The following is a 27,840-nucleotide window of genomic DNA, read 5'->3' as shown; positions in this document are numbered from 1 at the left end:
ATTCTTAGACGATCATTTACCCTTGGTTTGCTGACACAAGATCCCTCCTGTGGTTTCTGCACTAAATCAGATTCCTGGTGACAGCGGCCCTGGAACACAGGGCAGTGATTCCCTTGAGGGATGTCCACTGTGTCCATGCGGCTCCCGAGCTGCTCCAGAGCATCTCCAGGTGAAGCAGGCCATGGCGAGAGGGCTCTCCTGGGAGCTTCTTCAGCCCCAGTGCTGCTGGTCCTGTACAGGGTGCTGAGGAACCCCAGTGCTGGATGCAGGGTGCCATAGGGTGGTAACACATCATCCCATGGCTCCTCCGTGGAACCTGTGCGGATAACGGAGCGGAGCTGTGCACAAGGCTGCCTTCCCTTTGTAGCACGGAGCTTACCGGGTGAGGGGATGCCGTTAGCGTCGGTGCGTTCATCCCTCTGGGTACTGAGGGGATGCCGTTAGCGTCGGTGCGTTCATCCCTCTGGGTACTGAGGGGATGCCGTTAGCGTCGGTGCGTTCATCCCTCTGGGTACTGAGGGGATGCCGTTAGCGTCGGTGCGTTCATCCCTCTGGGTACTGAGGGGATGCCGTTAGCGTCGGTGTGTTCATCCCTCTGGGTACTGAGGGGATGCCGTTAGCGTTGGTGTGTTCATCCCTCTGGGTACTGAGGGCTGCAGTGAATCCAACCTTAAACCAGCGAGGGATGCGGGGCTAACCGGGAGGGGCGGTGCTTCCCGTCACTCCCGGGCTGTGCCCGGTGGCATGCGCTGCGGGGCTGCGGGACTTCGGGACACCCGCTCCCCATCCCCATCCCCATCCCGTCCCCTCAGCACAGGGCACAAAATGGCGCTGAGGGCTGAGGGGCTCTCTGTTGATGCGGGCCGGGGCAGCGCTCGGGCGCCCCCTGCCGGGCGGGCGGCTCGCTCCCGCTTCCCCGCAGACAAAAGGCGGCGGCGGCGGCCCCGGCCCCGCCCTCCCTGCGCGGCGCGTAACTGCGCCTGCGCGGGGGGAGCCCGCTCCTCGGGGGGGGGGGGGGTACGATGTGCGCGGCGCATGCGCGCTCCCGCGCCGGCTCGGCGAAGGTTCCGGAGCTCGCGCGCGCCCCCGCCCCGCCCGCGCCGCCGCCGCCGCCGCTGTCACCGCCGCCCGGCTCCGGTGCGGACTCCCCCTGCGCGGCAGGTACGGGCTGGGCGGCGGGAGGAACGGAGCTGGGGGGGGTGCGGGTGCTGCGGGCACGGGCACCCGCTGTGTCCCGCTGTGTCCCGCTGTGTCCCGCTGTGTCCCGCTGTCCCCGCGCCCAGAGCGTGAAGCGGGTGAAAAGGGGTAAAAACCGCACTAAACCGCCCCAAACGTGGCTGCTCGGGCCCCGAAACCGGCGCGAAGGGGCGTGTCACCCGTGGTGCCGCTGCAGCAGAGCGAGGGGCGGCCCCTGCGGCAGCGCGGCCGCGGCTGCAGGTGCGCGGCGGGGCGGGATGGGGCAATAAGGGCGTTTTTTCGCGTTCTTCGCCCGTTTTCGCCGTTTTCCTGCCCCGGTGCCTGCGGCGGGCGCGGCCGGGGCTGTGGCGGCGGGGGGCTGCGGCAGGAGGGCGGGCAGCGCCTTCCCGCCCCGGCGCGGTGCCATCTTCTGCAGCCGCCCTCGGGGGGGGGGGGGCGCGCGGGGCGGTTGTAATTAACAACGGTCAGTTAATCAGTAGTAAGAAATCATGAGGAAAAGGTGGCTTAAAAACGGAGGCTGTCCACACCCTCCCCCACATTTTGGGGGTGGAAGCATTATGGAGGTTATGGTACCCCGGTGATGCCCTGCTTTGTGCATCCGCAGGGTAAGGGGTGTTGGTGTTTAACGTTAACGGTGGGTTCCTGCCCTGCTGAGCCCCGGGGTCTTTCCCTTTCTTTCCCCATGGGGTTGGGGATGCCGGTGCCCCATGGGTTGACAGTGGGGTGGTGGTACCTGGTGTAAATGGAGGTGTTGGCAGGTCCTCGATGTGCCTTATACCTCACCAGCATCCCCGTGTCATGGTGAAATTGCTCCTCTTGTCCCTGTCATCAGCCTCTTTCCATGCTGCTGTTCATTCTTGTCCCAAAATCACCCCAGGCGGGCCATGGGGCTGGCCCCGTTCTGGGCTTTGCCCTTATTCCCTTCAGCTGCTGGGTGTTTCTTTGTTTTAAATCTAACTTCACCATGTGGAAAGGGAAGTTTTCTCACCAGGTGTTTCCAGGCACGCTGTGTGGCATCCCCTGCCTTGGAGCAGTTAAAGCCGTGAAGAGCAGGAGCAGCTTGTTCCAGGTGAGGGATGGAGATTGCTGTCTGCATCCCTGTCTGCCCAGGGAAGGTTGGTTTGAGCCCTAGAGATGCAGTCCTGTTTGTTCGCAGAGGGAAGCTGCCATCGCTTTAAAGGGAGTTTCTCCTTCCATTTGCTGGTGGTACCACCAAGCGAGGTGCAGCTCCATTTGCAGCGAGGGGCTGGTCTTGCTTAGAAACGGTGTGGCTGGAAGGAGCTGCTGAGATGAGCTAAGCTGTCACTCCAGCTCTTGGTGTGCCGCGTTTTCCTGAGCTGCCCTGCCTTTATCTGTGTGGATCTGGGCACATGTCGAGTGTGTCTGAATGAGTGGAACAAAATTCACTACCGAGAAGCATTCATCTGGTGTGCTGAGCAACGGCTGCCCTCTTACAGCCGACAAAGGGGTTTTACCTTTGCTGCCAGTACCTCACATCTGGAGTATTTAATGGTTTTCCTTCTGCAGGTCAGGTTTTTTTGCTGGTTTTCTCAATCATAAGAGGTCTCAATTGGGCATTTACAAGCGAAGCCTGAGGGAAGGAAAATGAAAATCTCATTCTCTCTATAAATGAGAAATAGTCAAACCCAGAGAGAATCATGGAATGGTTGGGAAAGGACCTTAAAGCTCATCCAGTTCCACCCCTTGCCACAGGCAGGGACACCTTCCACTAGAGCAGGTTGCTCCAGCCTGGCCTTGAGCACTGCCAGGGATGGGGCAGTCACTTTGTTCCCTCTTGATATGCAAAATGCTTGGATTTACCCCAAGATATGTAACTTAAGGAGGAAGGCAGGGTGCTGGCTGACTTGCCTTCAGTGCACAGAGGTTTCCAGGCAGGTAATTCACACCTCATACAAGTATTGCATTGTCTCATTCATGCTCTAGATAGAGGAATGGTGTTTGAAAAGGGGTGTGTGGCTGTGGCATGCCTTCCTGTGCACCCCCCAGTATTAGCAGAGGTATCTCATGATGCTGAATGCTCTCAGAAATGAAGGCTTGTGTTCAGGGCTTTGGAATTACAGTGCAGGTGGGGGTTGTTGTTTGAGACCCATCTCTTGTGTTCCAGGGAAATGGAATGCTTGTGCCATAGGCTGGGTGCTTGGGTCTCCATCCTCCATAAGGCTTGACTGCAGCATCAGAAGGTATTAGGACAGTTGGGTCTTGAACATATAGAGCTTGAAATGAAGCACCTCGTGAGCTCTGGTGGTTTAAAAGGTTATTGGGCCATTACTGTGCACATGGAGGTGTCCAGTGCTGTGGGTCTTGTCTTCATCGTGCACAGCCAGGAGCTGATCCTTGAGAAACCTGAACTAAACCAGCTCTGCTTGTGTTAATGAGTGAAAGTGCACAGCATGGCTGTTACCATTTGAAGCCTTAAAATGACAGCCAGAGAGGCCCATATGGTCAGCCCTGCTCTGGAGCAGCTTGCTGCTGATCTGCAGCAGTGAACTTGTTGCAAAGGTCCCATCTGATGTGAACATGAGACAGATCAAGGTGCTGCGGTGTCTGCCTGGGAGAGCAAGGCTGTTTGCTGCTCTGGAAGGGGCAGGTGGCATCACTGATAAGATATGGACCTTTATCCTTCATCAGCTGGGATTAGCCAAGATGAGGACAGAAGCAACAGGACCTCTGTGTGCCCTGTGGGGAGCTTCCATGGGGAGGAGGTGGGTCTGCTCCCTTCAGGTGACAAGGTGCAGGTCACAAGTGCGACAGCATGGGGTTTGTGTCTCTCCCTCCCTCATTACTTGTCCTTTTCAAGGTCTATGTTAAGTATTTACAAGCCAGGCTTCTAATTTAGTCTTCCCCACCCTGCATCTCTGTCTCACCTTCCAGCCTCTTTCTTCCCAAGGCATTTCATCCAAACTGTCCCATTCCCTCTGTGCTTAATAAACTGCACTTCCAGCAAGACCCAGTAAACGTATTTATCTGTCCTGAACAAGGATGCTGCAGCGTTCTCATTTCCTTCCCAAAAGCCATGGGGAAGTCTGTTCCCTGGCCAGGAGAGCAGTCCTCATAGGATAAAACCGAGGGAAATGCTCTTTCCATGCTGAGGCTGAGCCTGGTGGATCTAGCCAGGGACACTTGGAGCATGCTGGTAAGGTGGGTATCCTCATCTTCTGCCTTTCATGGTCCTCTGCTTCGTTTGAAAGAACCCTGTTCTTCATTGCATGCATGTGGATCTGAGTTGCAGCATTGTCTTAAGTGTTTGGGTATCACCTTGTGCCTTGTGTATTTGCTGAGCAGTTCTCACTGTGTAATAGCGGGGAGCGTATTGAATTGCTCCTTGATGACATTTATATCTTCATTTGGAAGTTGGGCTTTGCAGCATTGTGGGGCTGTTAGAAACGGATGGGGAAAGCCATGTTCAAAATGCTTTTAAGATGGGGTGTCTGCTGCTTCCTCTGAAAGCCTGTGTCCATCAGCACAGGAGGACCAAACCATCCTGACACATCTAGTGGAACTGCTTTGCCTGTCAGGGTCTCTGAGTACTGCTGTTTGAGATGCAGGTGCTGGGTGTGCCCGTGGCCAGACTTCCACACAAATCCCTTTTGGCTTGCAGAGCATGCCAAATGGGATCATGAGGCATCTGAGGGTGGTCCTTCCCCTTTTTTCCCCAGTAGGAGTGTTATTCAAGAACTGGAAGAAAGCTGTTGGATTTGTCTTGAGCAGAATAAACTACTGCCAGTCCAGCGTGCTGATGAGGTTGGTTGTGGTTGTGTCTTTGGAGTGGGTGCTGCTAATGTGGCTGTAGCAGTGCTCTGACACTTGATGAATTAGGCATGAAAGAATCAGGGTGCTGGCTTCCACCCAGCATCTTCCATTTTGCTTAGCCTGCTGGCTGGGCAGGTCAGTGGGCTAGTGGGTTGGCTTATTTCTTTCTAGGCTGTGTGCTAGGTGGCCATAGGTATGGGGGTGGATTGAGAGATGGAAGCTTGTACTGAAGTGCCCTGGACTTGTGGTAGACTCATGGGCCCTGGGTGATGTTGAGAGTGTGTACAGTGTGTTTGGCACATGGGACAGGTTTAGGAGGTTGTGGCTCTGCATACAGGTAAAGCAATCAGCCCCTGAACAGCAGGATCTGTTGTGCTTTCTGGGTGTATGGCTTGCTCTAAGGTCTGTGAAAAGCACTGTGAGCCCTTTCTTGCCAAGCAGAATGGGTGCCTCTGGCTGTATTAGGACAGCTGAGACTGTTAAATCCAGGATGGTGTGTGCCTGCTCCATAGCCAAGTGGAGGGTGAGCCTCAGACTCTCCATCCTGGCTATTCCCAGCCTCTGTTCAGAGAAGCTCCAGCTGATGTCTTGGGAGGAGGACAGAAGCTCTCAGGTCTCTCACTAGTGCTGCATTGGAGCTGGTCTGGCTTTCTAGGTTTTTCTGCCCATCTGCTCTAAATCTGCTTTCTCTCTCAGGAGCTTTGCTTGCTTAACCATAGGGTTTAGACCCCAGTGGTGGGCTGGTGTGGTGTCTGGGGCTCACCCCAAGGCCATGGCCTTGCTGGTGGGATGCTCATCAATGAAGCAGGCAGTGCCCTAGTGCACGGGTTGCCAGCAGAGCGGTGCAGCGATGTTCCCACTCGTCCTGAACTCCCTGGGAAGGGATTTAGAGTGAGTGATCCTGGGTAGAGGTCAGTGGGCTGTTTGGTGTCGGGCAGCCCTGCCAGACCCTTGCAGGGCACCCTCAGCTGTGCCAAGGCTGCAGCCCTTAGTTTGGATCACTGCTCCTTCTTGGAGTGTCTGCTGGGTGCAGCATTGCTCACACCTGGCTTTTCAGCACAGCCAGCCCTCAATCCCAAGCTGTCTTGGCAGATCACCCCAAGACGTGGTGGAGAGAGCAGAGAATTGTGGCCCTTTAGGTAACCCCTTGTGTGGCTTTTAAAGTGGACACAGTTCTGCTCTGAGGGACCTGAATCTCTTCTTGCAGCAGGATGAGTATCCTCCATCTGCGAGTTAGAGCTTTGTTTCACACTGAAATCTGCTGGTAGTAGGCTGTTACTTAAAGTGCCTGTGGAAGCATATGCAGTTTACACTGGAATCTGGAGGCTGGAGTATCTGTGCCTTGAGACTTGAGTGGAATTTCTTTGCAAGTCTAATGAGCCCTTCATGCTCGTCAGAGATCAATCCACTGATTTTTCCCCTTTCCCTTCCAAGCTGTCCCCTCAGTAAGAGCAGTCATTACATGTGGTGTGGCTCCTGATTTCACTGTCTTTTCTTTAAATATCCAAGCAAAGGCAGCACCAGGGGATACATTCTGTTAAGGTAAAGGGATTATTGCTGCAGTTGGGCTAATTATTCCCATCTTTTCAGCTTCCCCACTGTACCTGCCCTGCCCTCTCTTCCTAGACCAGGTACTGCTATTTGTCCATCCTCTGTGCCTTTCCTCCGTGCTTTTCTTGCCTCGCTGCAGAGTGGTTGTAGGATTGCACCATCTGTGTTCAGGGAAGGTGGATCAGGTGGGTCTGTCCTGTTTGGCTGGTCAGTGTGTGTTACTCCAGGTGACTGCAGGTCTGCTGGCTGAGGATGCTCTGAGGCACATGGAGAGGACAGTGCCTGACGGAGGTTATTGCAGGATGATATGTAAGGGACAGGTTATACTAGTTCATATGAAGAAGGACTGTATTAAACCTTCAACACTTACGAGGGGCTTCATCACCTCTCCTGTATTCATGGCTTTGAATACTGTGTGTGTGACTTTGCCATGGGCTGCAGTTGCAGGACCTTCTGCCACTCGTCAGCATTTCACTTTATGGCTCGCTCCTGTTCCAGAGTGTCTGCCTGGAAGTGCCTGGTGTAATTTCAGATGGATTTCATCAGATCACTTGCTGCAGAATGAAGTTCCTTGAGGTGCTTGTAAATGGCTAAAAAAAAATAAAAAGCCTCTACCCAAGCCTCTACCCTGATCCTTGAACATGTCCGGCTCAGAACGTGCACGTTTGTTCAGAGTGGTGAAATTCTTCCCTTTGCAGGAAGCGTTTAATCTCTTACCTGATCAAAGCTTGACTTAGATCCTGGGTGTGTTGGTCTTGCCATGAAGTATGTGTGTGTCTCGCTCACAAGCAGCTCTGCTCCTCTGACAAATGTCACTTGATGTGAGCTTCCTCATACAGGGACCTCATCTGGGCAGCTGTGCACGTGCTCGGTGGAGCTGGGGGCAGAGGAGGTCTGTCCAGTGTGGATGGGAGGGCTGGGACTGGTTATCGGCATGGTGGTGTTAGAGCTGTGTGTCCAGGCTGACAGCTTCCTTGCACTGGTGACAACACATTCTTGTGCTGGTTTGCAGGGCTCAATGTTAGTGTGTTCCTTGTGTGATTAGTTTGAAGATACAGTGATACAGAAGAGGTGTGCTGAAAGAGCCTGTCCCAAGAGAAGGGATAATCTAGTGGGATGAGCTTCCTGGAGGTTGGTTTCTGGCTCTGGCCTTCTGTGAACTCTGGTGGCTGTGTGTCAGTGCAGGCTGGCAAGAGGAACCTCTGCATCAAAATGCAGCGTAGATCTGAAAGAGTGTGTATGGTCAGGAGCAAAGGCAACCCAAGATTCATAGCTGTAGCTTGTGTTCCTTCCCTAATGCTGACCTACCTCGTACAAAGTGCTGACCAGCTCCCTGTAGGTGCTGAGGATTTTATTACCCTCCCACTGCAGATCCTGGATGTGATGGGGTAAGAGCTTCTGGGACTAAGTTACCTTTGTGTATTAAGGTGAGATCTCCAATGGTGCTGGTTTATGTGGCTGTGTTACAGAAGCGGTGCTTTACGTGCTCTCTGCTGGTAGCTGTGTTTTGTGGTGTCAGACATCAGGTGTTAGTGAGCCTAAAGCTGGGATTTAACCCAAAATCAGAATGGCCTTTTGTGGTTCGTTTTCAGCTCCCACTTACTTTACCCTAAGCAAGTTCTGCCCTCTGAAGTTACTGCCTTGCATGCGGTTTTACCTGCTTCCTCATCAGCATGACAAACGATGCTGCCCTGGAGCTCGCTGCAGGGGGCTGAAGAAGTCGATTTTAACAAGGGACATCTCCAAATGGGGCAGAAACCGAAGTGCCTTTCCCTTGGCATCTTCTGGTGCAGTGCTGGAGGGCCTCACAGGCATGTATCACAGAAGTATTAAGTGCTGCTGTTGGGAACAGGAAGGAAAGCAGGGAAGAAGTCCAGCTGAAAGATCTGCTCGAGTGTTGCCAGTAGCCACTGCTCATCAGTAAGCAAGAGAATAGGTTCAGAAAGGATGGGACTGAAACAGGGTGTTCTGGGCTTCCAGCATGGGAACTGTCTCACCTGCAGCACTCTGAGCTCCATCACTGCCTCTTATTCTATGGCTTTGTAGCCTGCTTTACCTGAGCTTTGCTTTTACTGTTAGCTGAATTTCCCCACCAGCTCCTCCCTTCCCCCCAGGTTCCTCCAGGCGAGAGGCAGAGCCATGAATACTGTTGAATGTGAAGGCACTTATTAATGCTTAATCTCTCAAATATGGCACTGCTTTTAGTGTGTCTAATAATAGGGTTTATTGTCACGGCTGTCTGAGGTCCGTGCTCAGCTCCAAAGCACATTTCCTGAGTTATTGTTGCTCGTGTACTCCCCTTATGGAGGGGCTTTTGATTCCATGGGCTTGTTTGCTCTGTCAACCTCCAAGAGCCTCTTGATGCTTATTTTCATAAATGGGAGACTCCTGTACTGTGGTTGTGGCTGCGTTATGTGCAGATCATGGAGCCATGGAATGGTTCAGCACCCTGGATCACCCTTCCTGGTCCATCCTGGAGTGCTGCTGCCTCCCTCGGTAAGGCTGTGACAAAGCACTCTGGCTCTAGGTGTGGTCAGAGCCTCTGCAAGGACCTGCTCTGTTCATGCACTGAAACGCCAGCAGCCCTGTATATTCCAGCCTTTGTATTACAGATTGAGAGAAAGCTCATGACCTTATGAACATGAATGGATCCCTTGTAACCTGAGAGCTGGAGCAACATTATTTTAAGCAGGAAGTAAGGCTCTGCAGCACATGTGACAGCAGAGCTGCATTTAGAGCTGAAAGGGGATAAAATCCCTGAGGAGACTGATGGCACCTCATTTACTTTTAACAAATGTAGTGGGAAAGATTGAGCCAGAATTCCTCAGCTGGGGCAGTTTCCACCTTTCATCCCTGTGGAAAGGACCATTGCCAGCAGCCAGCCTTCCTCCTAATTCCTGGGGAGGATGAAATGTACATGGTTTCTGATTTATTTTAAACTTGCTCCTCCTTTAGCCTTTGGTGAGGAGGGGAGATAATGGTTTTACAACTCTGCCTGAATTTATGGCCTGTGTTCCCCTGAGGGTTGTCACTGTTCACACTGCCTGCGTCTGCTTTTGTTGCAAAGCTGCTTGTCAGCTCAGTAAAACTAGCATCAAGACAAGCCAGATTGCTACCTGATCGCCATCCCCAGTGACCCAAATTGGGCCAAGACCAGCTGGAGAGAGACATCCCAGTGCTAAGCAAGGGTGTTTTGGGTACAGAGGTTTTGACTTGCTGTTCATCCTCACTTGAAATGCCTTGTTTGCATGGTGCAAACTTTGCTTCTTTGTAATGAGAAATAAAGGTACAAATGAAGCTTCTGTTGGGTTGTTCTTTTTGAAGTAAAAGCTCTGCATCTCAAACCCTGATAACTTGTGCTGGGTATTGGGAGATGCTGCTGCTGCCCACTGCACTGCTAACTGTTCATGCATGCTGTATGAAACCCAGGGCTGGAACAGGCACCAGTTCCCAGCAATAACATGACAAGGGAGATGTGAGAGCAGCAGAAATGCTTGATGAATGTCCTATTGTTTGTGTCTTTTGGCCTTAACAAGAAAAAAAAGGCATTCAGGAAACACACTCTTGACTTTTGACCTCATATGAGACGTCTCTTTGTCACAAAAAGCAAAAGTAATGTAGCAAAGCTAAACAGAAGCTTAAAATTCCCCCCTTTGAGCCCTGTCTTGTTGCATGGTGAGTGCTGGAATGAGGGCAAGTCCTGCTAAAGCCCTGAAAACTTGTGAGGTCTGTCGTGTTTGTTTCTTTCTGGGGTAAGAAACCACTGTGTCAGGAGTGTGTGACTCGTTCCCTGTATTTATAGAGAGCTTGTCCTGGTAAAGCATCCGCTGCATTCCGGTGCTGTCAGTCATCCCTGGGATGCTGGAACTGGACACTATGGGGCCAAAGGCTATTTGGTGCCCAGTTTGGGTATCAAATGGCTAAAAGTAATGGCTTGGTGAAGTAAGCACTGTGGACAAGCCATGTTGTGAGGGTTTCTCACAGGTTGTGTAGGGACCTGTGTTCTTGCTGCTGTAGTTTTTCATAGAGTCATGGAATGGTTTGTTTGGAGGGACCCTAAAGCTCATCCAGTTACATGGGCAGGGACACCTGCCACTAGAGCAGCTTGCTCCAAGCCCCTGTGTCCAACCTGGCCTTGAACACTGCCAGGGATGGGGCAGCCACAGCTTCTCTGGGCACCCTGTGCCAGCACCTCAGCACCCACACAGGGAAGAGCTTCTGCCTAAGAGCTCATCTCAGTCTCCCCCCTGCATCTGCAATCTCTGCAGCCAGGAGCTCTGCAGTCTTGGATCCTGCAGAAGTGAAACAGTGCTCCCTGGGAAAACTCACCTGACTTGGCTTCTTCCCTGGGACAGGCTTTCTGTCAATGGAAGAGTGATGCCAGCCACAGTGGTATTGCAGTAGCTGGAGCAGATGGTGCTGTTGTCATTGTTTTAATGTGGATCCATGTGTTAAAACAGCTCAAAATGGCTAAGAAATGAAGGCCAACCTGAGAAGATTCCTTGAATAGTTACCTTGCCCTGAGAAGATTGATGTCCGCAGCACTTTCCTGCTTCAGTCACTGAGCAGGATCACTCACATTTGCCAGCTAGAGGTGTGGCAGGAAGAAGGTTTTACATTTAATATCTTCATTACTGTGGCAGCATTGAATATTCACAGGTGCAGCAATTCAGGGCGCAGCAAATGTTGTCAGCACCGTGAAATCAAAGGAAGAGGAGCAGCAGAGATCAGAGCAATAAACGTGTACGTTGTGACAGGCTGAAGTCATTCCTCCAAGACAGTACCTTGGCAGAGGCTGAAGGCAAAACCTGGATGGAGGCTCATGCTGGCATCACACACCTTCACCCTCTGCTGTGCTGGTGCTCTAAAGCCAGGGTGAGATGCCCTGTAGCACCACTGCCACACACCAACTCGGCTGGTAAGGGTTCAGTTTCTGCTGGTTTAGTGCCTTGAACCAGCTCCTAGTGGGGAGCTGGAGCAGTTGGAGGTGTAAGGAATAAGGACCAAGCCTGGCTGGTGGAATTGCAGCCTTGCTCTGCTCACTTCTGCGGCAGGGGCCTCGCTCTTTTCGTCTTTCCACAGTTAAAACATTGCTGCTCTGAGGCCAAGGAATCTATTTTAGGCCCTTCCTGTGGTGCTGCACACATGCACACATTGCTGCCTTGGTTAAGGTGGAAGGCGATATCAAGTGCCCAAATTTTCAGGTCCATTCACAGGTGTAAGTGAAGTTTTCTTCTCTTAACATTTTCTTAATTTAGGAAGCTTCTGGTTGCACGTTGATCTCAGCATCAGCGTCATTTCAGCTTAGCACCAACCACAGCAGCGTTGTCTGCCTTTGCTCAGGGAGAGGTAGGGGAAGGAAGCTGGTCTGCTGCCTGCACCCAGACCAGCTGGAGAGTGCAGGCGCCTCACCACCCTCCCAGTAAAGGGCTTCTTCCTTGTATCTAACCTGATCTTCCCCTGTGTAAGTTTAAACCCATTACTCCATTAGGTAAATATTGGGCTTTTCCATCATTTTCTGTTCATCAGATAATTCCTGGTGCAAGCCTGAGTGCTGGTGAGCAGCAGGGAGGATGCTCTGATTTCCAGTGGCTTGGGCTGAGCCTGGGATAGGAAAAGTCAAAGAGAATTAGCTGGTAAATAAGATCTTCTGCCTTCTTTTTGATCCGCTCTGCATGTTCAACTGCTTAAAGGCTTCCCAAGCAAGCAGGATTTTGAGGGAGGAAGAATTTATCCACAGAGTATGTCATGGCTCTGTGAAATGCAGGATACTCTAGCAGGGGGCTGGGGGGAAATCCAAAGGTAAATCCTGCCAAAGAGGCTTCTCTTCTGTTCACAGAGAGCCTGCTGAGCAGACAGGGCAAGCTTTAAAACTGCTGGGGCTTCCTTTTGCTGCGCTGTAAGCCCCTCTGATGAGAGCTTTAATCTACTAAAGTTAGTGGCCTTAGAGACAGCCTGATCTTTGCATAGTAGTCTGGAATGGGAAAGGTGATCCAGAGAGCTGACACCCACTGTCCCCAGCCTGCTCTGTGACAAGGCTTTACGTCTCTGCTCTCCTTGCAGGAAGATGGAGATGGATCTTAGGCAGAAGCTCTTCCCTGTGAGGGTGCTGAGGCGCTGGCACAGGGTGCCCAGAGAAGCTGTGGCTGCCCCATCCCTGGCAGTGTTCAAGGCCAGGTTGGACACAGGGGCTTGGAGCAAGCTGCTCCAGTGGAAGGTGTCCCTGCCCGTGGCAGGGGCTGGAGCTGGAGGAGCTTTAAGGTCCCTTCCAACACAAACCAGTCTGGGATTCTGTGAATATGGGAATAATGATGTCTTTGGTGACCACTTCATGCTTTTGTCCTTAGTGATTGATGCAATTTTCGGGTTGCTATTCCTGCATTTCAGAACACTTGTCAGGTGATTCCCAGCATGTTCCTATTCTTGGAAGATGCCACCTTCATGGCACCCTTTTATTTGGACAGAGACATGCAGATAAAACCATTTCCCATCTGAGTCTTGCAGCTCAGGCTGGACTTGTGTCCCTGGATAAGCCTGTCTCCTAATTGCCACTCTGCTTGGAGGCAGCTGCTGAGCTGGGCCTAAGCTGCTTTGAGATGGCAAATTCTGTTAGTTTAATTCTCAGCAGCTCTGAGGAACTTGTGAGCACGTGAGCATCCCTTGGCTTTTCTCTAGCATGCCCTGGAGACCTTTGCCAGCTGGTGACCCCAGCAGTCAGTTCCCGGGGCTCTTGGCTGTGCCTTTGTAAGAGCTATTTACTGACAGCTTCCCAAATCCTTGTGTCTTTGAGCCCAGCTTTTCTCTTCCCTTTTGATGCTGTCTGTACAGAATTGTGGCATTTCATTGCATGGGGCTTCTGTGCCCTCTTACCACCCTCACCTTTCCCCATCTCCTTCCCAGACCTGGTAATATGCCATGACCTGGTGTGGGAGTTGTTTCTTGCCTGGTTTCAGTAACCTTTGGGTCCCAGGTGGGTGTGCATGAAGCCAGTGTGACCCTCTTGGCTGTGATGGTGTTCCTGGGCCTCAAAGCTGTTCTGCTGCGAGTGCAAACCCACCTCATGTCTGCATGGGAGATGTCCAGCTCCCAGAGAAAGGAGTCACTTAAGCTATAACATGGGGAAAATGTGGGGAAAAAGAGCAAAAAACAGGTGACAAAATGTACATTTTTGAGACTGTTTCTTTTTCCCTCCTATTGTTGTAAGAGGCATTTGTCTGTCTTTGAACTTGAAGGAATTTTTTCTAGCTTTTTCCAACTCCAAACTCCATGGAGTTTCTCAGCTCCCTGCATATGAGTGGCTGTGATTAATGCTATCACTGTCCATATTCCTGCCTCTGTCAGCTTCTCGGAAAAGCAGTGCTTGGAGATGTACACAAAGATGAAAAGGAAGTTGCTTATGAATTATGAACAACCTTTCAGGCTGATGCTGCTTCATGGGGCTGTCACTCCATTTTAATGGTGTAATTCAGACGGACTGATGCTCTATTTGAAAGCCTGTTTGTGTTTGATCACCTTTCAGAGGTAACACTCGCATAGCTTATGTTTGGTGAGTATGTTTTCAAAGAACGAGCACTCACTCATTAGTACTGAGGAGGAGGAGGGCTGTGCCTGAGCACACAGCACAGGAGCCCAGGAGGCTTCACTCTGTCTGGATGATGCTTGGCCATTCTGTGGCTGGTGTGAGAGCTGGTTGGACCCATTGGTGTGTACCAGAGTGTGCAAATCCAGCTGGGATCTTTCATTGCGCTCGCCTTCTGCTGAAATCTCTGTGTTTCCTTACACTGTGTGGCTGTAACCCCCCTGTGCTGCAACAGATCTGCCAACACCTCCTTTATTTTGGGATTTGTGCATATGTAAATGGAGCCATTCCCACACTCGTGATCCCTGGAGCTGCGCAGTCAGGATTGCTGCACATCCAGGCCCTGCCTCTGTGACCGGGATAATCCCAGGGCCTGTTGATCCTAGGGCTGTAGCTGGAGTGGGGTGCAGCTGCTGACCCATTCCCTTGGCCGGGCGTCGTGGGAGCACCCGTCTCCTGGCACCAGCCTGCTTGCGGGGACGCCTTTTTGTTCTCCTTTGTGACAGTGCTGCTGATGCGTGGCACAGATGACACAGTGCTGAGCACCACGGAATCCCAGCTGTGGGGTACCAGCATCTCAGCCACTGGGCCACTCTCAATAGGGTATGTTGTTTTCAGCCTGCCTTTTAGTTACCTTTAGTGCAGAGAAACCTTTTGCCAAGGGATTAAGACTTTGGGGCTGCCCGACTTCCTTTGACATCTGAGTCCTGCTGGGCAGAGAGGTGGTTTGTGGTGGTGGCAGCGGGGTGAGGGCTCTGCTGTGGCTGTGCTGGCAGTGATGGGTCCTGGCTGCACTCCAAAGAGATGTCGGGATGCCCGTTTGCTGCCTGTGCTGGAATTGCTGCTGCAGACCGGGCCTGGGGCTGTGTGCAGCCTCATTGTCTTCAATGCAGAGGGGTCACCAGGCAGCAGGGACATGCTGCCTTATGGGAGAAGTTTCCTTCCAATGCCCGGGGCTGGTTTATGCCCTATAAACAGGGCTTACAGGTGTTCATGTATTTCATTTATTTATTGATTTAATTTTCTTTTGTAAGTCGGGTTTGCTTGGGTCTTTCCTGTTCTCCTTTCCTCTTTATGAAGCAGTGTGTGTAGCTGTTGTCTTGGTTCCTTTTGGAGGAAGGCTGCAGCAGTGTTCAGTGTGGGCTGTGCTGGGCGAGGGGTTTGCCATGCACCAAGCTTTGCTCGAACAGTGTGCTTTTGCTGCTGTTGCCAGAGCACACCAAGCCATTTTTCTGATGCCTTCAAGCCTAGCAAGCTGCTTAGAAAAGACATTTGCAGGATGGGCAGCAGGGGAAGAGCAGTGCTTTAATTCTGGCTCAGTTCTGGGCATAGGTGCAGGATGGTGGCAGGGATGTGGCTCTGGAGGAGAGGAAGCCAGGTCAGGCTGGCATGGGTTTGGACAAGCAGTGGTGGTGGGTTTGCAGGCAATGTGGGGACCGTCACCTCGAGCTGGAAGGCTTTGATGTCAGAGCCTGTGAGAGCAGTGGTTGCTTTCAGTATCCTTGCCAAACTCCACAAGGAAAATATTTCTTTCCTCTTTAAATGTCTTGTGGGCCTTGAGCTGACTAATAGCTTTCATTTCCTCTCCTCAGCTTGAGTACTGTCAATGGCTGTTAAAGGGTCACATCATTTCACTTAAGGCTTTTCCTTATGGCTTTGTGGTCCTGCGTGCTTTGAGGAGTAAATTGCTATTTTGGCTTCTAGCCCCTAACATTTTGTACAACACAGGCCTGCGGGGACTGTTCAGCTGCGAAATGCTATTGAAGTGATTGAGAGTTGCTCCTGGGCTGAGCCCGTTCCTCCTGCTCCTCCCAGCAAAACCTTTGCTGTTTGCCCCCTTGTGCACCCCATGGCACAGCTCAATGGCCCTGCTCACTGCTGCCTAAAGGGCTGCAGGTTTACAAAGAGCCAGGTTTGGGGAGGGTGTTAATTTTGGGATAAGCTGTTGCCTTCTAGATAGTGTTCCTGCTTAACAAGAGGAGTTCTGCTGGGAAAGGATAAGAGTCTTCAGAGGGTTTGTGCTTTATCTGGCGTGCAGAGGGTGCTGCTGAAGTTATCTCTGCGCAGCTCTCCTTGCTGCAATTGTTCATTACTGAAGCATCACTTCAAGGTGGGGTTGGTTTTACACTTCTTAGACTGTTTTAGGATAATTTTTCCCCTTAATGGTTTTGTTTTTCCCTAAGAGGGATTTCCCCTTCCCCCACTCGAAAGGAAAACCAGGATTAGCATTATGGACTTGTTTCAATGTTTTCACACCATCTTTAAGCAGTCTAATCTAAAATATGCACCTTAATAAGGCTTAAATTCTCTTGAGTCACATGAGTTTGTTACCTGAGTAACAGCCCAAAGGGGTTTGTATAGAAGCAACTCTTGGTTTCAGCAGGACAGATCTGTCCCAAAACTCCGCATCATCAGTACGGTTTGGAGTGAGCGATGCTCTTAGCTGACATCTACAAGGGACGAAAAAGAGAGAGGGAGAGAAAATGAAGTTCAGCATCCCTTGGAGAGGCATAAAATGTCTTTGTAGATGCTGCTGAAGAGGACCCTGCGTGTGATTAGCTGGTACTTCAAATTCTGCTGGGAGAGCTTTGCAGTGCAGAGATAATGGTGCTGGCCACTCCTTCTCACCCACTGGATCACTTTGTGTGCTTAATGTTACTTATTTGCTTATCTGGTGCTGATGAAATTTCATCAGCGCTGTTGTAATGGCTTTAAATCTCAGCCCTGCAGGGCGAAGCTGTGGGAAATGCTGCCCATGGGGAGGGGCAGCTTGTGAGAAAGGCGTTTGTTGAGTGGGCACCTCTTCTGCTAGAAGCAAGATTTTTCAGCTAAACCCAAGATAAAAGCAAGACCTCTCCTATGGAGCCAGACTGAGAGAGCGGGGCTGATTCAGCCTGGAGAAGAGGAGGCTCCTTAAGGGGGGACCTTAGAGCAGCTTCAGTGCCTAAAAGGGCTACAGGAAGCCTGGAGAGGGGCTTTGAACAAGCCAGCTCTTCCTGGCAGCTCTTGCCTCTGAAACATTAATGGCTGCATCTTACTGAGCCCACCTTCAGTCCTTTAGCTCTGAGGTGCTGAATCCTGCCATGTGTGGAGCTCAGTGGGAACAGGGCTGTTCCTGTGTGCAGAGCAGTGTTAGGGAGCTCAGGCAGAGCAGGATCAGCAGCTCTCACAAACACCCTGCCCTTGCTTAGTGCTGAACTAAGCCTTGGCAGGGCTTGTGCTGAATCATGGCTCCCTGCTGCTGTGCCAGGGGTGCTCAGATGCTAAATGCTCTGCAGAGAACTGGAAGGTCTGTGCTGTGTCCCCTGTCCCCGTGCAGCAGCAGAGCCTCTGGTGGGCTGTGTGAGCTCACAAGCTCTCAAGCCAGCATTCTCTCTGCATGGTGCCCCAAGAAATTCTAGTCCAGAGGCAAAACTGCATCTCTCCAGGAAGGCTGTGGGAGACACTAATTGCTCTTCTCCAAATGATCAGGTGGGAGGAAGAGAGAGAAAGAGGCAGAATGAGGAAACAGCCTCATTTAAATCCAGCACAGTGGATGCGGGAGCAGTTTGTCTCTGGGTCTGCGGTTGGGAAGCAAAGATGTTCCTGTCTGTGGATGCTGAGTGAACTGAGCTGGGCTGGGAGGGATTGTTGGAGACTATTTGTGAGTGGGGTGGGAACTGCTTCTCCCATCCACATTTTCCTACTAACAGACAGGTCAGCGCATGGGGAAAGGTGGTGCAGTCAGAGCCTGTGTGTGTCTGGGGCAGAGAGGTCCCTCTTCTGTATATGCACGCACAAGAGCAGCACATTTATGTGTCATTTCACATTGATGCTCGTGCCCAAGTTGCTTTTGTGGCCTGTGCACTAAAGGTTAGCATCATATTTTGGTATTTCAGTGCTAAGTACACCTGTAAATAACGTCAGGCAATGGCCAGATGAGACCAGTCACTGATCAGTGATCAGTGTGATCAAAGTGATCAATGTCCCTTCTGAGCAAAAATGAAGTGCTTAATTTATACTTTCATTTTTACATGTGAGTTCCTTTCAGGGCAAGTTCCCAAACTTCCTTAGTACCGTCCTTTCAAGTGGCTTTGTAGCTGTCTAAGGCAGGAATTGAATTGCAGTCATCTTGCTAAGGCTACCCCCTTGCTGCAGGTAACCCAGGCTGCACTGGTGGGTTCACTCGCTCCTGAGGGTCACAGCACACATATCATTACACTAATAGCTGGTTATTAGTCACTGCTGTAATTACAACAGCTATTGGGACATCAACAGCTACAAACAATGTCTGCCCAACCAGCTTGGAGACTCAGGAGAAACATGGTCCCTGCTTCACACAAGTGGATGATGTTTGTTGATGACTTCCATCTCCTCCTGCAGATAGATGCACATTAGAAACTGTATTTTAGCACCACTCCAGTGTCCAGTCTCTTGTCTGTGCTTTGCTCTGCACCATGGTGTTGGCTACAAGAGTACTACGAGAAATCTGGAGAGGGGCTTTGGACAAAGAGGCAATGGCTTTAACCTGCCAGAGGGGAGACTGAGATGAGCTCTTAGGCAGAAGCTCTTTCCTGTGAGGGTGCTGAGGCGCTGGCACAGGGTGCCCAGAGAAGCTGTGGCTGCCCCATCCCTGGCAGTGTTCAAGGCCAGGTTGGACACAGGGGCTTGGAGCAAGCTGCTCTAGTGGAAGGTGTCCCTGCCTGTGGCAGGGGTTGGAGCTGGAGGAGGTTTAAGATCCCTCCCTTCCAACCCAAACCATTCCATGACTCTATATTTTTACAAAGACCATTGGTGGCTGCTGTTGTGCAATAGAATGTTTACTGCTCCTGGGAACAGGCTGACAAACCAGCCCTGTACCATGGAGCAGCAGATGGGAGCACCCCAGCGGGGCTGCAGGTGGAGGGGAGCTGTGTCAGGCTGTGCCTAACGGGCTTTGGTTTTACTCCCCTCTGCAGGTAACTTTGCTGAGAGATGGCGGAGCACCGTCAGGACGTCACCATGATGGAGGATCATGCAGCTGCTCAGGAGAAGCACATCCCATCAGGTGAGCAGCTCCAGGAGGAGGTGGTGGGAAGCCTTGCAGCCTTGCCCACTGCTGAGAGAAGAATGACCAGCGTGGGGTGTGAGAGCTCCTTTGAGATGTGTGCAGGTCACCCTGCAGCCAGGGGACAGTGGGTCGCTCACAGGATGCTCTTATGTTCACAGCAAGAGCAGAGCAAGCCCTGGTCCCCGACTAGTGATGTCCTTACTGCTGCAGCTTTGCACATTGTGTTTCTGTGGTCACTCCTTGGTTTGCTGTAAAAATCGAGCACTGCTTTTCTTTGGAGACACAGCTCAAGGGTGCTGCTTGCTGCCTGCTTTCCTCACTTGCACAGGGACATGGGGAGAACTGAACAGAGCTCTGGGAGTGGGGGCCATGCAGGAGGCTTTTGCCTCAGATTTCAGACCTGCATTTCTCAAGCAGCTTTCCCTTTCTCGTTCCATCACGCTCCATAGCTGAGCTTGGAACCCATGTAACACCAGCAGCCCTGTGAGACTCACTCCCAGCTATGCTCCATAGGAACATCATCTTAATTTTCTTTTCTTGAGGTACTTTGGCCACACCTTACGCCAGAGAGAATTGTTGTCCTGGAGAGAATCCATAGCATCCATTCATCCCGGGTTCTGTAACTCATTTCAGTCTGGTGGCTCCTCTCTGCTTGTAGCCTCAGCTCTGCACATCACAGGTCCTGGGGTTTGCTTATGCCAGCTTGAATCTTCTTTTCCAAGTCATTTTCTCTAGTTTTCATTATTTAGCTTGCCCAGACTCCTTGCAGAGAGGAGCCTTGTGCCTCTTGCCCTGCTCTTCCAAAAACTGACTTTTGCAACCAACTCCTTGCACCGAGCCCTTTACAAACACTTGCTGGTTTGCAATGATTAGACCTAATGTGTCATGGAAGTGTCCAACAGCCTGCTCTGGTGGCTCCAGAAATGGCTGGGGGGACAACAGGGCCTCAGAAGTTGTACATCCTTTGTGCTTCATTGCTCAGATCTCCTTTCCTGCTTGGGCCATGCTTTGCTGTTTCTGGCTGTCCGGTTCACTGGGCTTTCTTTTGCTGATGGGGTTCTGCTTGTTCCTTTTGGTGATGACACTGGTGCTTTTGGTTGGCATTTTCATGCTTTGCTTGCTTATTAGTCCAGGATTTTTATACCCTCCAGTTAGTTACTTGCTGCCGTGGATCTGGGCAATCAGAATTCGTGACACACACTCGTAGCCAAAGGCCTTGTTGTAAGTATGTGAATGTTTTCCAGGCTATCCCCTTCAGATACCAGTTGATGATGGATCAGATGAGCCTGTTTCTGAAACATCTGACGCTAAGAGCACCCCAACTACGGAAGGTGGGAGCTCTTTGACTTACTGGTTTGAATCCATGATGGATGGGGTCGTGGTGAACCTTGCGAAAGACTCAACGTGCTGTGTTCTGGTGGGGTTCCTTAGGAGCAGTGTCTGCACTCTTGGACAAATGCTCTTCTTTAGTCTCATCACAAGTAACATTCGCCACTCTGCAGAGTGAAATAATGGACAGGGGGTTGGAAGGCAAGGGAAGGTGAAGTGTTTATTATAGGTCAGGAGGTTCTTTGCAGTTTGCTTCCTGGAGACTCTTTGCACAGTGGCTGGAAGGTCCCACTGGCTCAGTGCAGCTGGGAGCAGTCCCGTGCTGTGAGCTCCCAGGGCCAGAGGTTTGCATCCCTGTGCTCCCCCAGAATACTGGCAGCACATCCTGGTCACTGTGTTCCCTCTCAGAGTCACCTGGACCTCACAGCTCTTTTTTTGCCCCCTCTATTCACACGTTCATTGGTCCAGCATGATTCATGCTGCAGTGATGAGATGGGCAGAGTCTATACAGAAACCAAAACTTAGTGCTCATGTAAAGGTCACGTTGTAGGACTCGGGGCACGTCTGTGCTGCTCCAGAGTGTTAACTGGATGCCAGCTTTGTAGAATAAACTTGATTCTGAAGGGCTCTAGAGACTTTTAATTAAGTGCACCATTTTTCGCCATTTTAATTAAGTGCACTTGTGTTCCTCTGGCTGCTTTAACCCTGAGTATCTGCCTCTTGGAGATGTCAGGTAAAGGCATTAAAGATGTAGCTAAACAAAGGTGGATGGAGATGCTTACCAGTTCTAGCCCTGTCCCGTGGAGGTATGGGTTCTGTTCCTGTGTGTGTGCCTCAAGGAGTCAGTACATAGAACCTGGCTGGTGCAGAAAGGATATTGCCCCTCTTTCCAGTTGGATCAGGACTGTCACAATGAGCAGACATCCCTCTGGTAGATGGAGCAGGTATCTACCCGGAGTGCACTGCAGCCATGGTGCTCAGATGGTTTATGGAGGTACCTGTTGAGATATTCTTTCCTGCTCCAGACTAGGGATGCGCTGTGCACAGCATCACCATGCACCCCCATCAGGCACCTGTGGCTGCCTTCAGCTGTGTATTTCCAGTCCATTCATAGTAAAGTCTTCAGCTACATGAGGAGTATGCTGGAGATGTGTGGGCTGTGTGGCAGAGGGGACAGCTCCCGGTGTCCCTGTGATGCTGGCTTGGCTATGTCCTGCTCGGGTGTCTCCCTCCCCAAGCACTGGCTCCAGGGAGGGAGTTTGGTGCCTTCCTGAGTTCTTCAGGCACGTCCTGGCCTCCGCAGGGAATTGCCACTCGACAGCTGTGTGAAAGCTGCATTGTTTTTCAGATGCCACAGCACCTTTAGTGGAGGAAGGAGACCACGAGGATCAGGGTGGTGTCGAGCAGCACGGGGAGATCCCAGAAGGAACCACAGGTGAGGGAGACCGAGGTGCAGTTTCATCTCTTGATGCAGACAGAGCAGAGAGCTGGACTGCTTCGTGCTTAAAAATAACACTACGAGACCTCCTGCGGGCGTGCTTTGTTCCTGATGCTTTACTCCTTCTCCACGGCCTGCAGACATCATTCCTAGCTTACAGTTGTCCTCTTGCCTTCCCCATCCTGGGGGAAGCTCGCAGCCTTTTCTTCTCTCTTCCTCAGCTCCACATCTGCCAATCTTTCTTTCTGGTGTCTCCGTGGTGGCTTCACCTCCCATCTCCAGGCTCAGTGCTCACCTGCAGATCCTGTCATCCCTCTGCCAGCGCTCTGCTGGCGAGGTGCTTACTGCAGGACCTCGCTGCTTGTCTCATGGGTGCTCTTGCTCAGCCCAGCCCATGCGGGTGTCTGGGAAGTGGCTGGTGAAAACCAGGCCACTGCAGCAGTTCCGTGCCTGCCAACACGTTTGAAGGGTAATACAGAGGAAGTGAAGGGGCTAATTCGGCCTGAATGCTCTGTGTGGAATCATTGCACTAGGCCTGGTTTTCCAGGGAGGGATGAGGGTCTTGCAGCTCCTGAGAGAGTCAGGTCTCTGTGTGAAAAACGAGTATGTGTCCTCTGTGTGGTCAGCATTGGCTTTTCCTGGAAGCATCCGGCAGGTGATGGGTGGAAATGGGTTTCAGCCAGTGCCTGAACGCTAAAAGGAGCCCCCAGTGCTCTCCCTTGGGCAGCCACATTGTCTGTCCCACATCCAGTGGGATAAAGCAGGCTGCTGGTGGAGAAACACAGAGTGGCTTTCCTGCTAGCAAGGATGTGCATTCTCTGCAGAACTGTGACACAGAATTGATTCAGCTGGTTTGAAAGGAGTCATATAATACACTGAAACAATTCTGGTAAAGACAGCCTATCATTGCTGGGAAGAAGATTGTGCTTCTCTAATGTACCAGTATTCCTAAAGTGTCAGACTGGGGTTTACTGGTATCAGGTAGCCTCGGCAGAGCTCATTACAGGGAGGTAGGTGATAAACACCAAGAAGGTCGAGCTCAGGTAAGAGGTGTTAAGGTGAGTGCTAGGCAGGATAGGAGAGAGGATTTAAATCCACATCCTCCGTGCTCCTTACCAGCCTGTTTCTGCACCCGAAGGAGCTTGTACTAACCTGCCACCCAGGATGTGTGAGCTGTGACATGCTCCTCCAGTCTGGAACAGTTCAGGCTGAATAGATGTACCAGGAGCCACTGTTGGTGTGGCTTGATTCCCTTTCTGCTCCTGCCCTGCTCATAGCACAGATGGGCAGGGTCAGCAGGGAGGTAAATAAATTCTGCAGACACAGTCTTCAAACTTAATCCTTGTTTTTATAATGGTTTTCCCCTTCTTTCTCTGAACTGGGAGCAGCTGAAGAGGCAGGTGTAGGAGCCACTCCCAACCTGGAGGACCACGCTGCAGGAGATGCCACTCAAGGTTAGTGATCATCGGTCCCTGGGCTGCCTACATGCGGGGCTGGGGGCTGGGGAATTCCCTCCTGGAAGGCAAATGCTCTGCACTGTATGAGCAGTTGTGCACTTTTCCTTGTTCCTGACGTGGGAGGGTCATACCTGCTTTGAATGCTCCAACATCCTCATTTCATAGAACTACAGAATGATTAGGGTTGGGAAGGACCTTATAAACATCAGGTCCTTCTCCTCAGGCTGCTCTGAATCTCTTCTCTGCCCAGCCTGTAGCTGTGTCTGGGATTGCCCTGACCCAGGGCAGGGAACTACAGCTTTCCATGCACCACATTTCTCTCTCAGATGGCTGAAGCCCTGATCCTTGTTTGTCCTCCACGCTGAAAAAGGGAATGGATAGCGCTGGGATGGTGTTAGCCAGTTGGAAGTGCTCAGCACTGAACAGAGGCAGTTTTGGGCCCTGCATGTCACACATGAAATAAGTGAATGTTTGAATTACGGTGTCTCTTTCTAATGTGAACCATGTCTCAAACCTACTCCCTGATGCCCTGACTGTAACAGTGGGGTTTTCCTCATCCCAGCCTTAGGGAACGTGACTGGCAAAGCCAGGCACTGAGCATCTTAGAGCAGTAATTAATGCCTCTGCTCAGATGAGCCAAGAAACCATTCAGGGACCTCTTGGCTCCCTGGAAAGCCTCTCTTGACTGCTCAGACAGGAAAACTTGATGGGATTTTCCCAGAGCACCCAGTGCTGGCTTAATTCTGTGCCCTATGGGGCAGTCACACGGTTCAGACTCACTTTGATGTCGCGTTCTTGTATCCCTGATACACTATCGCCCTAATTTGGTGCTCTGTTTGAAATCTTAGTTAAACCCCATTTGTAAGGTAGTTCTGTGTGCAGGAGACACAAATTCCTCCAGTTGCTTGGGCAGCATCTTTCCTTCTCATGGCTGCATCAGTGCATTTGCAGACATCATGTCTTTTACAGAAGTAAATAGGTCTTTGCCTTCTCCCTGCGGGGCTGAATTCAGGTTGTCTTTGCTTTCCACACCCAGATGAGCACAATTCTGTGCAGACTGCTCCCTGCGGTTAAATTTAAACCTTTCTGCCTCCAGCTCTTCAGTATTTAAAACAGTGTTGCTACTACAAGAGAGAAATCAAGACTGTTGGCAGAAGGAGGGTGAAGTTCTCTCTTCTGCCTGCCCTATTCAGTCTGGTTCTAAGCTGCTGTTTCTCACCAGAGTTTTAGTAGAGGCCTTTCTATGCTGCCCTGGGATCTTTCATCTCTCAGGTATGGGGACATACAGCTCACTGGAGCTCTGATGTAACCTCTGTGTGACACCTGTAGGTTCCTGTTACTTCTCTGAAAGTGCACTTGTAATGATTCTCTTGGATTAGGAGGAGAATATGATTATGGATACCCAAGACTCTGTGTGTGTGTGGTTATCTCTTTCCTGCCTTCATTTCTCTTGTTGTGGGATTAGAAAAACTGATCTTTGCAGTGAAGATGGAGCATGTTAAAATGCTTGTGGAGTCTCAGGTGGAGAAACGTTTCCTGCTTCACACATTGTACCCTGCTGGCATTCTGCCTGCTCTTGTGCTGCACATTGCCCTCAGATCCCCTGGCAGCTCCTGGGGGATGGAAGTATAGCAATGAACCCTCATGAACCCACTGTCCACATCCCTGGTGCGAAGTGGGCTGGGATGGTCAGCTGGCTGCTTCATGAACACCCCCAGATCCCTGGGGCTTCTTGATGCCATATTGCAAATATCACCTGCCAAGAGGTGCCAGTTTAAGGTTGGTTTCTCCACCATTTCAGAGTTCTTTGTGTGGGAGCTGCCCTTATATTCTCTTAAAACAGGGAGAACATTGATAAGAGTCGTCTTGACTTCTCTTACTGTAATCTTGTTTGTTAGTTTAAGGAAGTGGCAATTGGAATCTCAGTGCTGCAGCCTCTGATCCAGGCTCTTGAGTTTACCTGATCAATGCTCAAACAGACTCTTGAAGCTGGGTAGACTCCTAACACTAGATGCACATTCTTATTGGGGCAGTTGACTTTAAAGCAATTTACCTCCTTTCAGGGTGAATTCCCATTGCTCAGAGCATCTTTGCTTCAGTTGAATGACTTTCTAACAGATAAAAGCTCCAGCTGGCTTAATGCAGCAATTGTTGAGTGAAATTGTGAAGGGCTGTGTCATGCATGAGATCAGCGGTAGAACAGAATTCTGTCTTTTACCCCCTCCAAGCCCCCAAAAGAGAGATCTGTGTCTGTGTGACCTTAGGTTTGGGCTTTAAATGGAACTCTTTCTACTCTGCCCAAATGGCAGCAGCAGCAACACTGGAGCTCTGATGAGCCTGGGTGGCTGCACAGCCCAGAACTGCTGTGGCTGTGCGGCTGCATGGTCCAGTGGTGGTGGTAGATTAGAAGATGGGTGAGCTCCTGGCTTCTGAGCACCTCTGTAGCTAAAGCAGCTCATGGAGTGCAGATGGTGGTGGTCAGATCCTATTGCCGCCTCCAGGACCAGGTCCATGGAGGTGTCTGATCTCCCACGTGCTGTGGTTGTCACTGTTCCTGATTCCAGGGGGGTCTGAGCTGCTTTGAAGCAAAAGCCACTGTAGAAGTGAGTTGTCTGTGCAGTGGGACAGTGTGAGGCTTGCTTTTATCCTGGTAATAGAAATTTTCAGTCTCTCTTCAGCATTATGTGACTGCTGTTTTGATATACCTGTGCTAATTGTTTGCCCATGCTTCGTACCCTGCATCTTCAGCTCCGGGGGAGCCAAGCTCTGCAAAGCCACAGCCTGGCCCCCAGGAGCCTGTGGGAGGTGTGATGAAAGGAGGAAGCCAGCCCACAAAGCAGGCAGCTGGGGCTCTCCAGCAGCCTCTGCTGCCACCTGAAACAAAGGCTACAACAGCAGCTCCCACCAGAATCGAGGTCACCATCCCAATACCCCTGGATATGTACCAAGACTCCAGAGCATCCGAAGACAAGAGTGAGTTGTGGGATCATCGAGGCAGAGAAGGCATTGGTGTAGATCCGGCGCTGGGAGCAGAGCTGGGTCCTGAGGTGCACACTGAGGGGTTGGCAGGAGCTGGTGGCACAGAGGAGACCCATATTAAAGATGGGCCATCTCCTTTATGTACCAGAGCCCCATTAAAAGAAGATGCCAGTGGACAGGAGAGAGATGAAGACCGTGACATTGATGAAATGTCTGAGCAGGGTTTGCTTTCTCTGGTGGCTCAGCATGAAATGGGCTTGTGTCCAGCAGCTAAGGAAGCTCTTAAAGAAGACAAGTCCAAGGGTGTCCTCAGAGACATCCCAAGAGAGGCACTTCTTGTTGAAGCTGAATCACATAAAGCAGAAGACCAAGAGGAGAGGAGACAGCCACTGGGAGATGAAGAAGGTAGAGATGTCTCCCCATCAGAGCCTTCAGAAGTCATCTCCCAAACAGAAGCTGAGCCCAGGGAGGGAGAAGATTCTGGACCCACAGAGATAAAAGATGATGTGCAAGGCAAAGATGCTCCTTTGGAAGAGGTTCTGCCAGGTACAGGAGAACGTCAAACACCCAAGAAGAAACCTCCTGCCCATGTTGCAGATAAAGCCACCAGTCGTGTCCCTCTCCTCAAAGGTGTGTGCTCCATTTGCCTGCCCTGAGCTCACACTGCTGGGGGCTTGCTCACGACAAGGCTGCCTGAACCAGCCCTTCAGCTTGCTGCTACCTCTTGAATCCTGCCGCTTGGGACATGGCCTGGACCTTTGCTGTGAACTGATCTCCAAAGCGCCGCTGCTTCCCCCTCCTGCTCCTTCCCTCTTTAGTTCCACCCCGGATGTCCCGGCACACTCGGTTTGCGTCCCTTGCATGGTGCTGGCGTGTCCCCAGTCATGCTTTGTTCACCTGGTTTTGTTTTGGTTTCCCTCGGTCTGTGGGGTAGGCACTTTAACTCACACCCAGGGAAGATGAAAACTGGATGGCCACAGCTGTGGTGTGTTGGAGTGGGGCTAAACCAGTGCTGGTTCCAGCAAGACATGTGCCATCTGGTTTATAGAATCATAGAATGGTTTGGGTTGGAAAGGACCTTAAGATCATCCAGTTACAGCCCCCTGCCGTGGACAGGGATGCCTCACACTAGGACATGTTGCCTGAGGCTCTGCCTAACCTGGCCTTGAACACTGCCAGGGATGGGGCAGCCACAGCTTCTCTGCCCACCCTGTGCCGGTGCCTCAGCACCCTCACAGGGAAGAACTTCTTCCCTATATCCAGCCTGAACTTCCCCTGTTTCAGTTTGAACCCATCACCCCTTGTCCTATCACCACAGTCCCTGATGAAGAGTCCCTCTCCAGCATCCTTGTAGCCCCCTTCAGACACTGGAAGCTGCTCAGAGGTCTCCACGCAGCTTCTCTTCTCCAGGCTGAGCAGCCCCAGTGTTCTCAGCTTGTCTCTGTATGGGAGGTGCTCCAGCCCCTGGTCGTCGTCGTGGCCTCCTCTGGACTTGCTCCAACAGCTCCAT

General features: G+C 51.4%; 1 protein-coding gene and 1 long non-coding RNA gene across 23 annotated transcripts in view; one reads left to right on the top strand and one right to left on the bottom strand.

The window, feature by feature from the left end:
* Window positions 1-1,013: 1,013 nt before the first annotated feature.
* Window positions 1,014-27,840, top strand: part of MAPT (microtubule associated protein tau) — a 43,557-nt gene continuing 16,730 nt past the window's right edge. For 8 of the 22 annotated variants that reach the window (XR_009967656.1, XM_062633814.1, XM_062633812.1 and 5 more), the window contains exons 1-7: window positions 1,014-1,161; window positions 2,189-2,266; window positions 19,036-19,124; window positions 20,372-20,458; window positions 21,805-21,891; window positions 23,283-23,348; window positions 26,100-26,960. Coding sequence is in view for 21 of the 22 variants with exons in the window: in XM_062633814.1 (XP_062489798.1) it covers window positions 19,052-19,124; window positions 20,372-20,458; window positions 21,805-21,891; window positions 23,283-23,348; window positions 26,100-26,960 (1,174 nt within the window). In the remaining variant the exon portion in view is untranslated. The remainder of the gene's footprint in view (window positions 1,162-2,188; window positions 2,267-19,035; window positions 19,125-20,371; window positions 20,459-21,804; window positions 21,892-23,282; window positions 23,349-26,099; window positions 26,961-27,840) is intronic. The other 14 variants (XM_062633823.1, XM_062633821.1, XM_062633817.1 and 11 more) reach the window with 7 other exon arrangements.
* On the bottom strand, window positions 2,910-27,840 carry LOC134171520 (uncharacterized). The gene is made up of 3 exons (XR_009967657.1): window positions 27,601-27,840; window positions 10,663-10,759; window positions 2,910-2,959 (listed from the first exon to the last, which is right to left on the bottom strand). It is a non-coding gene; the product is annotated as an uncharacterized LOC134171520 (long non-coding RNA).

The sequence above is a fragment of the Pezoporus occidentalis genome, unplaced genomic scaffold, assembly GCF_034315485.1.
Source record: "Pezoporus occidentalis ecotype Australia unplaced genomic scaffold, CSIRO_AGI_Poc_V1 ctg404, whole genome shotgun sequence".
Taxonomy (NCBI): Eukaryota; Metazoa; Chordata; class Aves; order Psittaciformes; family Psittacidae; genus Pezoporus; species Pezoporus occidentalis.
This window is presented reverse-complemented; position numbering and strand designations above follow the sequence as displayed.